Below are 13772 nucleotides of genomic sequence, written 5' to 3' on the forward strand. Positions count from 1 at the left end.
ACTGTGACACTGTCAAACGTCAAACTGAGCCAGAGCCACCACAGACAACGTACGGGTACGTTCGGAGAATCATTGTTCACGCAGTCCAGCGCTAATATTTTGTCGAGCTTGAGGGTAGCGCATGGCAACTGAGAAATAGAAAAAAAAAAACAATCGGTCAAGTGCGAGTGCGAGCGACCCGCGCATGAAGGGTTCCGCACCTCCGTACAATATTTTAAAAACAAGTATGGTCTGTCCCAGAATTCGAGATACTAAAATGACGTTTCATGTGTTACCTGTTTTTTGCGTCTCATAAATAGTGATGTGCCGCAACCGGTTATTACCGAAAGATTTTGTAGGTACCTATGTATGTATGTCGTAAAATATTAAGATATGAACGGATCCGTGATGTACTTAAATGTAGGGCACTTAAGACATTCTAGAAAAGGTAAAATAGGTCTAATAAAAATGCGACCGTTTTCGAGATATTTCGGCTTTTTATAGATGTTGGTGTTTAAGTTTCAATTTCATTCTAAGTAAGTTTTACATTAACTAAATAATATGAGAATAATGAATATTTGATTTATTATTCTATGATGTGTATGTATTGTGGCACTAAGTGATGAACACTGTATTTTTACCTGTGCTTAGATTTCATCACTTTATCGTATGATAAAGTAAAATGGAAAGTAGAATATTGAATGCATTAATGTTATTTTTGCTATCGTAAAATAAACATTTTATCGGTTATTTACGAAACCGAAATCACGGAGCAGCACTGTTCCTTTTATGCTGGCCACATTATTTTTACGTTTGACATTTCAGACTGTCATTTTAGTATCTCGAATTCTGGGACAGACCATAGTTCAGTAATAATTTTTTGTAAAAAATCTAATACTTACAAGATTTTTGTTGGCGGTACTTTTTTGCCCTTGGTTACCAAAGTAGGTAGTCGTCAAGACGATTAAAATGAGATCAAAATCGATGCGGTCGTGTCGTTTTATTACAGAGTTCCTATGGCCAACATCTAACTTCATCATCAGATCAGCTCTACGTCATAAAAATATTGCATTGTCATCGGATTCATACATGCATTAAAAATTTCAGCTCAATCGGTTGAAGATATCCACTTCAAATTTAAGTTGAAATATTAATTCCACGCCCGAACAAACATAACTAGAAGTTACATTACATTACAATTTAATAAAAACATATCACCAAAATGTAAGCACTATGGTCTGTCCCAGAATTCGAAATACTAAAATGACAGTCTGAAATGTCAAACGTAAAAATAATGTGGCCAGCATAAAAGGAACAGTGCTGCTCCGTGATTTCGGTTTCGTAAATAACCGATAAAATGTTTATTTTACGATAGCAAAAATAACATTAATGCATTCAATATTCTACTTTCCATTTTACTTTATCATACGATAAAGTGATGAAATCTAAGCACAGGTAAAAATACAGTGTTCATCACTTAGTGCCAACGTAAAAAATAATACAGAGGGGCTACCACAAAACTAGAAAAACGAAGTTCGTATGGCACCGTCCCTTTCACTCGCGTATTGAATGAGATAAGCGTCAGCGGGACGGCAACATACGAAGTTCGAGTTTTGCATTTCGTAGTCAGGGCCAGCAGGGCTACTACGAAATTCGAAAATCGAAGTTCGTGTCGTTCCGTCCTTCTGACACTACTATTTAATTTAATACGTAAGTGAGAGGGACGTTACGGTACGAACTTTGATTTTCGAATTCCGGAGTAGGCCCTCAGATATCACACAACGTCATTGTTCATGTTTTTCGTATTCAAGTGGTATTCAACCGATTTTCGTTACTTTACTCGTATTGTCATCGGATGTGATCAGTGCGTTTTCTCGTGTTTTTATTTAGATATTCATATCATAGAATATTAATCAAATATTCATTATTCTCATATTATTTAGTTAATGTAAAACTTACTTAGAATGAAATTGAAACTTAAACATCAACATCTATAAAAAGTCGAAATATCTCGAAAACGGTCGCATTTTTATTAGACCTATTTTACCTTTTCTAGAATGTCCTAAGTGCCCTACATTTTAGTACATCACGGATCCGTTAATATCTTAATATTTTACGACATACATACATAGGTACCTACAAAATCTTTTGGTAATAACCGGTTGCGGCACATCACTATTTATGAGACGCAAAAAACAGGTAACACATGAAACGTCATTTTAGTATCTCGAATTCTGGGACAGACCATAGGTGCAAGTATTTTGAATAAAAAACAATTTTAAATTCTCATCCTCTTTGGCTGACGCCCTGTCGGAGGCTTAATAGCGCTTTAGACTTGCCATGCGCCGCCGCCAGGCGCCCAGGGCAGAAAAAATTGGCTGAACGCGGTAATGCGGCCGAACGGCGCGTACTTTTTATGAATTAGTGAATAAATCTTAACCTGATTTTAAATTTTGACCTTGTAAATAAATAGTGTTACTTTGTATGAATTATAACGGACATTAATTAGTGTAAAAAACATTAAATACAGCGGCTCTTTATTGAAGTTGGCTTTTGTGAAGTGTGTGTAGTGTGTGTCGGAGGTTTGTGGATCATAAATTGTTATTTAGTCTTAATGCTGCACAAAAAAATAAACCACTGTCTTAGATTGAAAATACAAACTGAAATATAGATGCACAGAAAAAACAGAAAAATAAGACCATCACTGGGAATCGAACCCAGGTCCTCAGTAATCCGTACCGCGTGCTATACCGCTACACCACTGATGGTCGAAAATTTTGTAATTGAAATAAAAAAATACAAAAAGATTCCAAAAAACCAATCTTAATTCACTGTCTTAGAAACAATTATTAATTATTATACTATCGAAGGTTTTATAAAATCGCAAATTAATAAGTAGTTCAACATTAAAAACACCATACGCATTGCCCCTTGCAACTGACGGCCATCATCTTGGCAGCCTAGCAACCAAAAACCGCTGAATTAGGTACTTATACTCTTTGCGCTGAATGAAACACGTTCCTTGTATGACGACCCATCTTTAATTTTTAACTTTATTTTATTTTGAGTATTTGTTGTTGTAGCGGCCACTATAATACATAATCTGTGAAAATTTCAAGTGCCTAGCTTAATAGCTAGGTCGTAATCGGCTCAAGAGATAGAGCCCTGTGACAGAAGGATAGACAAACACAGACAGACAGACAGACAGACAGACAGACAGACAGACAGCGGAGTCTCAGTAATAGGGTTCCGTTGGCACCCTTTGGGTACGAAACCTTAAAAAAGAAAATATCGTCAGCCGTGATCGTCAGTTCCGGTTTTTAGCAAGTTTTTAGTTTTTAATTACAGTGTCGCCGGAAATGATCGAATGAGCATTCACACACTGAAATTTTGGCGTGTTTAGGTCGTACCTTCTATTCGTAAAAAGTAATAAATTCTGAACTGGTGGCGTATTAGATCTTAAAGATAGTTCAATATTGCATTGCAAAATGGAGACAGCAGGGCTACTCCGAAACTCGAAACTCGAAGTTCGTGTCATGCGATCCCTCTGACACTTATACTATTTAATACGAGAGCGAGAGGGACCACACGACACGAACTTCGAGTTTCGGAGTAGCCCTGCTGGACTACGCTACGCCGTTTGACGGAACTTTCGTCGCGGATCTTCGATCAACAATACAAACAGTGTTGCCACCTTGCGCAAAGAAAAAGTGGCTAAACATACGTACAAAGTAGCTAGTTTCGCCAAAGACTGCGGGCTACTACGAAACTCGAAGTTCGTATCGTACCATCCCTCTCGCTCTCCTATTAAATGGTATGGGTGTCAGAGGGACCGCACGACCACGACACGAACTTTGAGTTTCGAGTTTCGTAGTAGCCCTGCTGTTATAAGTTGCCAAAAGTGGTTAAACAAAAAAAAAGGCAACATGTTATATAAGTCTTTCATTTCGATATTTCTTTCTCTTACATTATTATTTACGGAAAAATGTATTCAAAATCGATGTCATCTTGTGATGTTGAAGGTCCGGTTTCTTCATTTTTTTCGGGTTTCTTAGTTTTTCCTACTTATTTTTTTTTTAGCTTTCTATTTCGTAAATGTCTAGCCACATTTACGACATAGTGAGCAACAAAAAAAATCTAGCTAAAATTGGCTAAAGTGGCAACACTGAATACAAAGTCGCGGATCTTCATTTGCGTTAGTGTCGCCCCCTGCGCAGAGCTTTGCCTAATATGCCCTATTGCTCCCTATTGAGTAATGGTGGTAATGGCTGAGATTTAATAATACGCAACAAATCCGCTAGGTGTCGCAAGTAGTCTTATATGTACGTCGTAGTTTACCTGTTACTTACTAGATGACGCTGCACGCGCGTAAATACATGAAGTTGAAAGGCAAGGACCCTATATAATGTAATATATATGGCTCGCTGCTGCAGCGCATCACTCGCAGCCCCAACAGCCTCCTGAAGACAGTTTCTGAGCGGAATGACGGTCCATTTATGTGCCACTGGAACCAGCTGCATGTGTGCCCACTTAGTATATTTAATATAAGTTCTAATTATATGTGTATGATCCGAGTTGGTCGAAATAAATTTATTATTATTATTATTATTATTATATGGTCCTTGTTGAAAGGTGAGGAACGAAGGAGGGGATCGAGGAAGTCGGAACGTGCAAGGTCATTCAGATAGAGGACGCCCTTACCTTACCAATAAGGGGCCCACTATGCGGAGCGACATCTTCCGTGCGAGCTTGAAGATTCGTGACGGAAGTACCGTGGAAGTACCGTCAAGTAGCGAGTATGCGAACTAAGCCTTTAGAATTTAGATTCAGTTCAGCTGAATACATGGCCACAATACAAGTAATATAGTTATTACTGTTACTTGTATTGTGGCATGGCTACATAACTACACATGCCGCATTCGCATTATCAAATTTAAATTGACAACGAAATTGTGGTTGTTCACAATGCTCGGCTGCACTTATTTCGTATACAGTGTTTCGTTGACATGACAATGGGGGCTATCGCGTATGAATTCGCCGCTAGAGGCGCTAGTGTAGCGTGAGGTCTCCGAAATGTCAAATCTCCTAGTTTTTGGGTGAGCTACGCGGGTTTTTTTATAATTAGAATAATTTTGTGAATATTTTGCATTACCTGAAATTAATTATGGCAATTATGCGTTACGGGGCATTGAATGTCCGTGTTTTGAGACAGTTTTGTCTTTGGGAAACTTTTGTCCTCCCTTTTTTCCGAACAAAACGGGACTACGCAACACTGTGGTTGCTCGATATTTTTATGGTACGGTTTTAAGGTGTATTAGAATGATATGATTGTAATATGATTTTATGATAATATAATATGTTTTTAATCTAAACTTTGTTTTCACGCCCGTAATATAATAAATAACAGACTTTGAAAGCCACACTTTAAAACCTCACGCAACAGTGGCGCCATCTAGAAAGCCAAAAAACGATAGCCCTCATTCCTCTTGTTTTTACTATTACCTATGTGTGATCGACGTCATAAATTTTGCCATCGGATTTTGACGGAAAAGTTAGTATTTATCTTTCTTTCTCAACTAGCTTACTGAAGTTTACTGAAGCTGATTGAGAAAGCAAGATAAATAAAAATATATCCAACAAAAAACGATGGAAAAATATTATCCACTATTACAGATCTGTAACAATTTACTATGAATTAAGAATACTTACTTGTATTGTACTATACAATAGTCATCAAGGTCTTAAAACAAAGTACATTATTTACTTGGTTATTATTTCTTTTATTTATTTATTTGCTTGTACCTCTGTATTATGTAAATTAAAAAATTATTTAGAACAAATAATAAATAGGTCATAAAACAATACAACGGTTATTAAGTACCTACCATGACTAATTACCAACATTAGAAAATGTCAATTGAACAGCACAGATAATTCGACTTGTATGGGGTTACCCCCGCATACCCCCTAAATTGTGAGTATTAGAGCTAAAAAACTTCATACAAACAATAATAACCACTAATACATTCAAACAGTAAAATTTTATAGTTACAACTTTAGTATAGACTATTAAACATAATGCTTTAGAAATACCCACAAACAAATGACAAAAATGTTACAGAATCTCATTAAATTTTAAAAAATCAAAGCAAATAGCTGCTCTTCAAAACTGCCTCTAATTCGTAAAAAAGTTATGAAGCTAGCTGTATGCTTATGGACTTATGTTCAAGCAGTTATCAAGTTAAGCGCATTCCAGACGGTTGTAAACCAGCGTTCCAACAGAGGCGACCTTGGTTGGGACTTGGTTTATAACCCCGGTTGTGTTTCGGCTACACGTGTTAGAACCGATCCATCATTTCTTACGCCTTTACGACTTACGGTAGTTAAGGTAAATAATATGAGGAAAATGTGGGTTACGTTACTTATCGAAAAATCTCTAAAACTGTTGTAAAAGGTGTCCATAGCACAATTTCAAAAATAAAATTTCCTAATTACGTTATTTCTCAAGACAAAGAGCGGATTAGCAGTTTCGTACATTAGACATTTTAAACGTGGGTTACGTAAATAAACGTAGGATAAACGTCATCGTTAAGATTTTCGTATACTTACTAGCAATTTGTACATTAGACATTTTAAACGTAGTTCAAATAAACGTTGGACATGTATATTTAGGAATTTTCATTTTCGAATTTATTACGCAATTAATCACGTATGCAGCGATTAAAGATGATTTTAACAATTCTCGCATATTTTTCTGTCCTGATCCCCACTTACAATTTAACTCTCTGAAAATAAATTACAAAAATATCCATCATATTATTGGCCACAAGCTCTTGCTTATTGTAGGCATGAGTAGACCCATAATTACGGTGGTTATGAGATTCACACTGTGGTTATCAAGTACGTTCCTTCCGCTAATGTGCTTCACTGACTTGGAAGAGTGTGACACTATCTTGCCATCTTTGTCCAGACCTGAAAATAAAACAAATTAACAAATATTAAATCGTCACTACTCATTATACTTGATTTTATTGAAAAATACAAAATCCCTGAGATTCTTAAAGTCGGGCTGCAATCTTGGCAGGACAGAGAAAAAAAAGCTTGAAATCTTATAACAAATCCTGCGATACGGTCGGTACACAGGGGTATATCGACTTGTTAGATGGATTACTAACTAACTCTCTGGGTAGCCTGACGAAAATGTACACTTCACGCAGAAGACTTCACGTCACTTCTAGATAGGAAATACATTTGTAACCCTGCCTTGTATTGTGGGTGTTTATGGGTAGCGGCGGTTACCTGCCAACCGATGACCTATCGGTTTCATTTACCCTCCTCGTTGTGACAAAATATCACAATAACATAATGCTTTTTAAAAGTTTAACGCACTCACTATCACAGAATAAGTAATGGTACCGAGTAGCACTATAAAAATGCTTACCCGAATATTGTAGCGTCGCTCCCATGAAAGAGTCTATCAAGCTTCCGAAAAACCCGGCAAACGCTCCAAACAGGATCAGAGGCCACTGTGGCGGAGCATTATCCCACGAAGCTTTATCAGAGAAGTAAAAAGTGGCCAAATACTGGGACAGTCCGATGACAGTGCCGCCGACCATGCTAAAAAAAGTTCCTATAAGTGTGACGCCGCCGTTTGTACCGTTTGGAACTTTTTTAAACGACGTTATGAGGAAAGGGTCGGACTTGGCCATTACGGTGCCCAGTTCTGAGGCCCAAGTGTCACCGTTGCAACAGGCGAATACACCTGAAAGAAGAAAGATCTTAACATCAATTGAATCATTGTTAAATAAATAAATCATAGATCACTAAAATACTTATTTGTATCGTCAATAAGCACAAGAAGATTGCAGATGTGTTGCCAGTCAAGCGGGCTAATAACCTCACTCATGTGTAATTAATGTAATAAAATTAAACTCATTTTGCTGTGTCCATTTTAAGAGTGTATTCAATAATAATTATATTGAAGGAAGTCAATATTGTGGTTTGTTAACTGAAAAACAAACAAAACGCAGTTGGGTCACTGCATATGTATTTCTTTGGCCCAACTTTTTGTAACAGAGACTTTTTACTAAATTCTACTAAGGTATTTTAGCCTACTAAATCCTTACCCTTTTTGCTTCTAATTACTTAGTGTAGGAAACGCTATAAAACCCTCCCTTTTGGCCACTCTATGCCACTTTAATTGATCACAATTCACAATCAATCAAGTGTATTTTCCGTTCAAAACTTACCAAGAACACCCATTGACAACCAAGATGCCCGGTAATGATTGAAGAAATCTATCGGCTTTTCCGAAGCGCCGACATCCATCAAATACAGCAAAGCTAACTGTGTTGCCATTCCAGCATTGCATAGCACTTGGATCCAATTTCTCTGTCCACCTGAAAAAATATAGCTTAAATATCCATTGTTGGTATTTAAAATAACCGTGGTGGATTGCATTCATTTGTTTTAAAACTATTTCTTTGCTCTTTTAGATCACTGCTATTAGAACGACAAACGACCAACATCTATGATTGTTTTAATTACGGCGATTAAGTGCGACCAGCCGCGTGGCAAAAGTTTTTTTCTGTTCATTGCGTGTTATGACAAATATCCACTGGGCTGCGCAAAGAACAGAGAAATTGCTCACTGCACCACTGGCTTAAATTATTAGTCGTTAGATCCATTTCCTAATAAGCTAGTCCGGAAGACGCACTGGGCGTAAAAGCTACTTGAAGCATTTATTAATTAGCCATTAAATAACAGCACTGTATACAAATTCTGTCATTACCATGACCATTTCATCATTATTTTTATTAGCTTTAATATTGACTTAATTAAAAGGTGATTATAACAATGATAACATTTGACTCGAGATTATCATAGTAAAAAGTAAGATCATGTAGAATGTAGGAACAACAACAACAACTAATAAAAAAGCATTTTAATAATTTGTACTTATTTATTTTATTTTGTAATGTAACTAAAGATTTATGTAACTAAATAAATAAATTTTCTTGTCTTATTTTGTTTTTGGTGTATTACTACCTAATTAATACCTTTAAACAAGCATTTCTTGTATTTCTATGTACTTGTTTATTTCAGGGATCTCAGCACAGGTCTTAACAATTTGCTATATGAGGGTCACAGATGAGGGTTTTCGGTACGACCGGTTGCCAAAAACACAAAAGTTGAAGTTAAAGTTGAGGGTTTTGGGGGGAAACAATAGAAACGCATGTTATCGAGTCTTAACCAGAGCGAAGCTTGGTTGCCTAGGTACTAGTAAATAAAAGATTTACATAAAAGGTTATACCTTCTTTGAAATCTTCTTCTATCTTCCTTTTCAAATGTGGCCTAAATTTTGTTGCTTTAGATGAAGACGTAAAGAATGTTAACAGTGTTGCCAGAAAGCAGAAATTGCTCAGAGTAAGTACAAATCCCACAACAATGCCAAACAAGGCCCCACTTAGATTCAGACTTTTTTTTTGGTACCCATAAAAGGCTATCATGATGGGTATGAAGCATGCTGCCAACCAGCGTGCTGGTGATATAACAACAGGTTCTGAAAAGGAAATAATGCAGTATAATAACACAGTAGGGCAAAAGTACTGTTTGTGGCCAGTGTTCTGTTTATGGGCATTTATTGTTTAAATATAATGTTTGAAATACATTTATTTATTTATAATAGTAATAAAACATTAGAAATTTTATTCGTTTCAGTATACACTTTGGAAAACTCACTAAGCATATTGCTTTAATACTATAACTTTTTATGTTACTTAAAATGTCAACTGGCCAAAAACGGTACTTTCTACCCTATATAATAGAATTTTAAGTATCTATTGTTCATCACCGAAACATAGTTTCAACTATCAGTTTTCTGAATGGCAACATATCAATAGAAAACAGAACTGAAAACTTTAATTTAAAAAATCAATGTAAAATGTAAGACCACAAACTAAATCAGAATTTGAATGGTTCATTCTGGGATGTTAAGGAAATTCTATTTACACATTCTGTAAATGCATTAATATTCTGTGGCAAATGCAGTTTTCTTAAAGAAAATACATTTTTAAAACGAGGTATTTTTACTGATTTTTTTTTGTTAATATTGACATGGAAATACTATGGTTGAAAGTATGGTTTCTGTGTCGTAGCACAGTTTTTCGTTTGTAGACAGTGTCACTTAATGAAAATAAAGTCTAACAGAATGGGGTGACACTATTTACCGGCACGGACAATACCAACATGGAAATACCGGCCTAATATTTCGTGTACACACCCATAAAAACTGGTGTCAAACTGACAAGAGTTTCTATGTGTGTTACAATATATCATGTCCGTAATTCCTTGTTGGTATTGTACGTCCGGTAAATAGTCACCCACAGAATGCACTGATTTACAGTTTTCTTTAATATACGAGGAAGAGTTCATCCGATCCCTCATACTCTAATACATTGCTGTCTAATATACAAAGTAGGTTGACTTGCATGATTCAATCTAAACTGGAAAATTTACAAACAAACATTGCAAGTTCAGTAAAAGCTGGTAAATAATATATTGCAATCACCATTTTAGTTTGGAAATTAAGAAAGAAAAGAAGATTTTTTATTACTTTATTATATTTTTTATTCTAGGCTGGACATAAAATATCATAAAAATTTACTGAATGAATGATTGTTATTCACTTTCCAGCTATTTTAAGCAAATTGTAGATGGACAACACGAATAGATAAATTCAGTTCTTAGATAAGAGGAGCAAAGAGCTTTTAAGGGACTTTATTACTAAAATATTTATGAGGTATAACATTAAGTTAGTTTTAGTTCTCCATTTCTTTGCTACTACAATTTGATTGCTAATTTTGTAAATAAATTGGTAAAGTAACTTAAAAGTTATTAGAAAAAAAAAGATTACCATCAAAAAAAGAACTTACCATCAAACCCTTCATTCTTGCAACAAATTTGGTATAAATTAAATTAATAATCCATAAAGACATTGATAGCGGTATTGCTATGGCACATACTAGAACCGTAACGATATGGTCATTGTTTATATGAGCTTTGCTACTGTTGTTTGGAGCCATTTTATTGATTATATAGTTTTAAATAAACCAGTAAAATTTCACTGCGTAAAACAGGCCCGGTTTACGTTGGGTTTTCAAGACCGTTAGGTGTTTTTGTAATTTTTATCACAACTTTCTCTCAATCTAAATACCAAAACAAACCACGTCGGCATACGCCAATCCTCAGTCAGACAGGCACATTAGAATAACAACTCTTTGCTTTGCATAACGTGTATTGGACACGAACACGAACCTTCGAATGACAATCAGCTGTTTTTGACAGTGACAGAACACAACTAATTTTGCGACCATAAACAATTTATTTTTGATTTGGCTGGTTGGCATTTCTGTTTTGAGGTAAGAATTGGCCTTTAGCAAGTAAATCTTTTTATTATCGTACTATGTGATGTCTGTTTTTATCTGTATTGCACTGACGGATGTGTGACGTGTGACGTTTCGCTTGGACTTGTAAAACAGGAGGAGGGGGATCGCAAGTTTTTTGCTGTACACGACGTTAAAAAACATAATTATAATATCGCGTATCGTGTAATTAAATCAATGCGACCGTACTAAAAGTTCTTATCATGAAGCCTTTAATAGATTTCGATGAGTGTCTCAGAGACTCACCAAAATTTCGGTAATCACATATTGTAATCAATGAAAGTTATTCTTGTTATGATAGAAAGTGAAATTCGTACGTGCCGTGTGTGTTAAATATTAATGAAAGAAATCCTTATTTGTTGGTATAGAGAGCAGCTGGAGACGGAGGAGGCGAGTATTGACGGACTGGAGCAAAAACTTGATAAAGTACTCAAGGCTTGCTCTGTTATGATTGATTCAGGAAAAACATACATGAGTCATCGAGGGTAAGTTTGTGGAACGTATTTAATGCTAATACCGCTTTGCGGTATGTACCCAAAAGAAATTGGAGTTATGCTACAATGCCCATATTTTAGGATTCTTCTTTGTGTTTCTTTCTACCAATGCAATTAGGTATATCTGCTATTTTTCATTCATAACTATGAACCTTTGAAAGTAAATTTTACTTACAAAGTTCAAACATGTTTGCTGTGATGCTTACGTAATATAATGTATTAAATTATTTCCCTTCAAATTTTTTAATAAAAAATTAAATTATTCTTTGTCATATTTGTAGATCATTCACCAATGCGCTTTGGGATTTGAGCAGTTATTTCTCTGAAGACCCCACTGTGATAGCAACATTGAACCGAATGATCCATGCTCTACAGGAAATGAACAAGTTCCACTCCATCCTACTAGACCAGGCATCTAGGACTGTACATAAGAATCTCGCTGACTTTATTAAAGTGTAAGTACCTTTTATACAATAGATGTTTTTTTAAAGAAGATGGTAAAAGTACAAAGCAAATCTGTTAAGACTGCTCACAGATTTTGACAAATTCTTATACTATTTAAGTAAGATAATAAATTCCATCTTGTCATTCACATATGGCTTTACAAAAATTTAAGTTAGCGCTGTCAACATTGTCCATTACTTACTCGATAATCGGTACTTACTAATGGGCTTATTACTTAGGATTTAATTGTTTGAATACCCATAATTACTATTTAATATCAAAATGTGCAAAATATAACTATCTTCAAAGTTAATTATTGTTACCGGTTGAGGAAAAAATATCAACTTATTCCAGTTTCTTATTATTATTATTATTACTTAGCAATAGATTGTTTGTTTCCTGTTTCAATACTTATTCTAATTTGGTTTAGTTTTCATGCAGTAAGATTTGGCCATTAGTAAATGTGCCCGATTTAGGGTTCACTGCTAATGGGATATAATTAGATTAGATCTGTTTATGAGGTGGGATCTGTTTACTTAATAGTTCAATGACTCATGAGGGAGATGTGTTTATTGCCTCTTTAATGACTGGGTCAGGGCCTACTTGAGACTGGTTTTATGGATATGAAAATAAATTAGGCATAAAAAAATTAACTGATTTCAAAAAGTATGAAAATAATTTTTCTACCTGTTTGAAGTTGGTACCATGGCAACAGCCAGCATTAATGATAGAAGCTCAATAGATAGTATGTATCTAAGGTAGGTCTTCTCCTGATGGCTCCTGCTGCGGTACCAATTTCAATATTTAGTCAAAACCATTTATAGCAACACCAGTTATAATGACATATTGGATTTAATGACTAGTGATCGTTATCAATGTGCACTTTTTGTAGCAAAAAGTATGGTTGGCAGAAAAACAAATACATTTGATTGAATATTCACTTTTGTTCTTAACTATTTAATAAATATTTATCTTCTTAGGATTACTACACCTCTAGATTAACCTCTTTACTGTACATAACCTTTTTCACTCTAATATATTTTTAAAACAATATACCTACGGCACCTACGCCAAAATGACATTAATTTAGGTCAAAAAAATACAACTATAGTTGAAAATCTAACTAAATTACGCGAAGAGATTGCCATAAGGACCCTTTTGCAACGAATTGTCACATATTCTTTTAATATGGTGAACATGTATTGGTATGTAATTTAATGCTCAACTTTTTCATTCCATAGATGAAATTATATTTAGCTATTAAATTGTTTATAATTGGTCTAAATATGTGCAAAACTAAACCTGCCTAACTGACAAAATTAATAAGCTCACAAGTCTAATGATAAACAAATTATTTTATCACTTATTTTCGTAATAAAACAGGATTAGCTAATTTGCAGTTAATCTGGTT

The 13772-nt window shown here is 35.1% G+C and overlaps 2 protein-coding genes across 2 annotated transcripts; one reads left to right on the top strand and one right to left on the bottom strand.

Annotated features, from left to right (window-relative positions):
- Positions 1–6087: 6087 nt before the first annotated feature.
- Positions 6088–11317, bottom strand: LOC141437365 (transmembrane protein 19-like). Its single transcript, XM_074100673.1, has 5 exons — positions 10895–11317; positions 9293–9541; positions 8229–8378; positions 7421–7741; positions 6088–6951 (listed from the first exon to the last, which is right to left on the bottom strand). The coding sequence occupies exons 1-5, from the start codon at positions 11061–11063 to the stop codon at positions 6791–6793; spliced, it is 1050 nt and encodes a 349-aa protein (XP_073956774.1). The 5' UTR covers positions 11064–11317; the 3' UTR covers positions 6088–6790.
- Positions 11318–11489: 172 nt separating this feature from the next.
- LOC141437160 (arf-GAP with coiled-coil, ANK repeat and PH domain-containing protein 2-like) lies at positions 11490–12376 on the top strand. Its single transcript, XM_074100425.1, has 3 exons — positions 11490–11679; positions 11792–11908; positions 12199–12376. Exons 1-3 carry the CDS (start codon positions 11627–11629, stop codon positions 12374–12376), a joined length of 348 nt encoding a protein of 115 aa, XP_073956526.1. The 5' UTR covers positions 11490–11626.
- Positions 12377–13772: the final 1396 nt, after the last annotated feature.

The sequence above is a fragment of the Choristoneura fumiferana genome, chromosome 17 (assembly GCF_025370935.1).
Source record: "Choristoneura fumiferana chromosome 17, NRCan_CFum_1, whole genome shotgun sequence".
Classification (NCBI taxonomy): Eukaryota; Metazoa; Arthropoda; class Insecta; order Lepidoptera; family Tortricidae; genus Choristoneura; species Choristoneura fumiferana.

What these genes read in the sequence shown, in the direction of transcription:
- LOC141437365 (XM_074100673.1), bottom strand. Translation starts at nt 11,063, where the DNA reads ATGGCTCCAAACAACAGTAGCAAAGCTCATATAAACAATGACCATATC. An exon ending in GTTGTCAATGGGTGTTCTTG is followed by an intron (nt 7,742 to 8,228) that starts GTAAGTTTTGAA and finishes TTCTTCTTTCAG; the next exon opens with GTGTATTCGCCTGTTGCAAC. An exon ending in AGCGACGCTACAATATTCGG is followed by an intron (nt 6,952 to 7,420) that starts GTAAGCATTTTT and finishes TTTTATTTTCAG; the next exon opens with GTCTGGACAAAGATGGCAAG.
- LOC141437160 (XM_074100425.1), top strand. Translation starts at nt 11,627, where the DNA reads ATGAAGCCTTTAATAGATTTCGATGAGTGTCTCAGAGACTCACCAAAA. An exon ending in AGAGACTCACCAAAATTTCG is followed by an intron (nt 11,680 to 11,791) that starts GTAATCACATAT and finishes TTGTTGGTATAG; the next exon opens with AGAGCAGCTGGAGACGGAGG. An exon ending in ACATACATGAGTCATCGAGG is followed by an intron (nt 11,909 to 12,198) that starts GTAAGTTTGTGG and finishes TCATATTTGTAG; the next exon opens with ATCATTCACCAATGCGCTTT.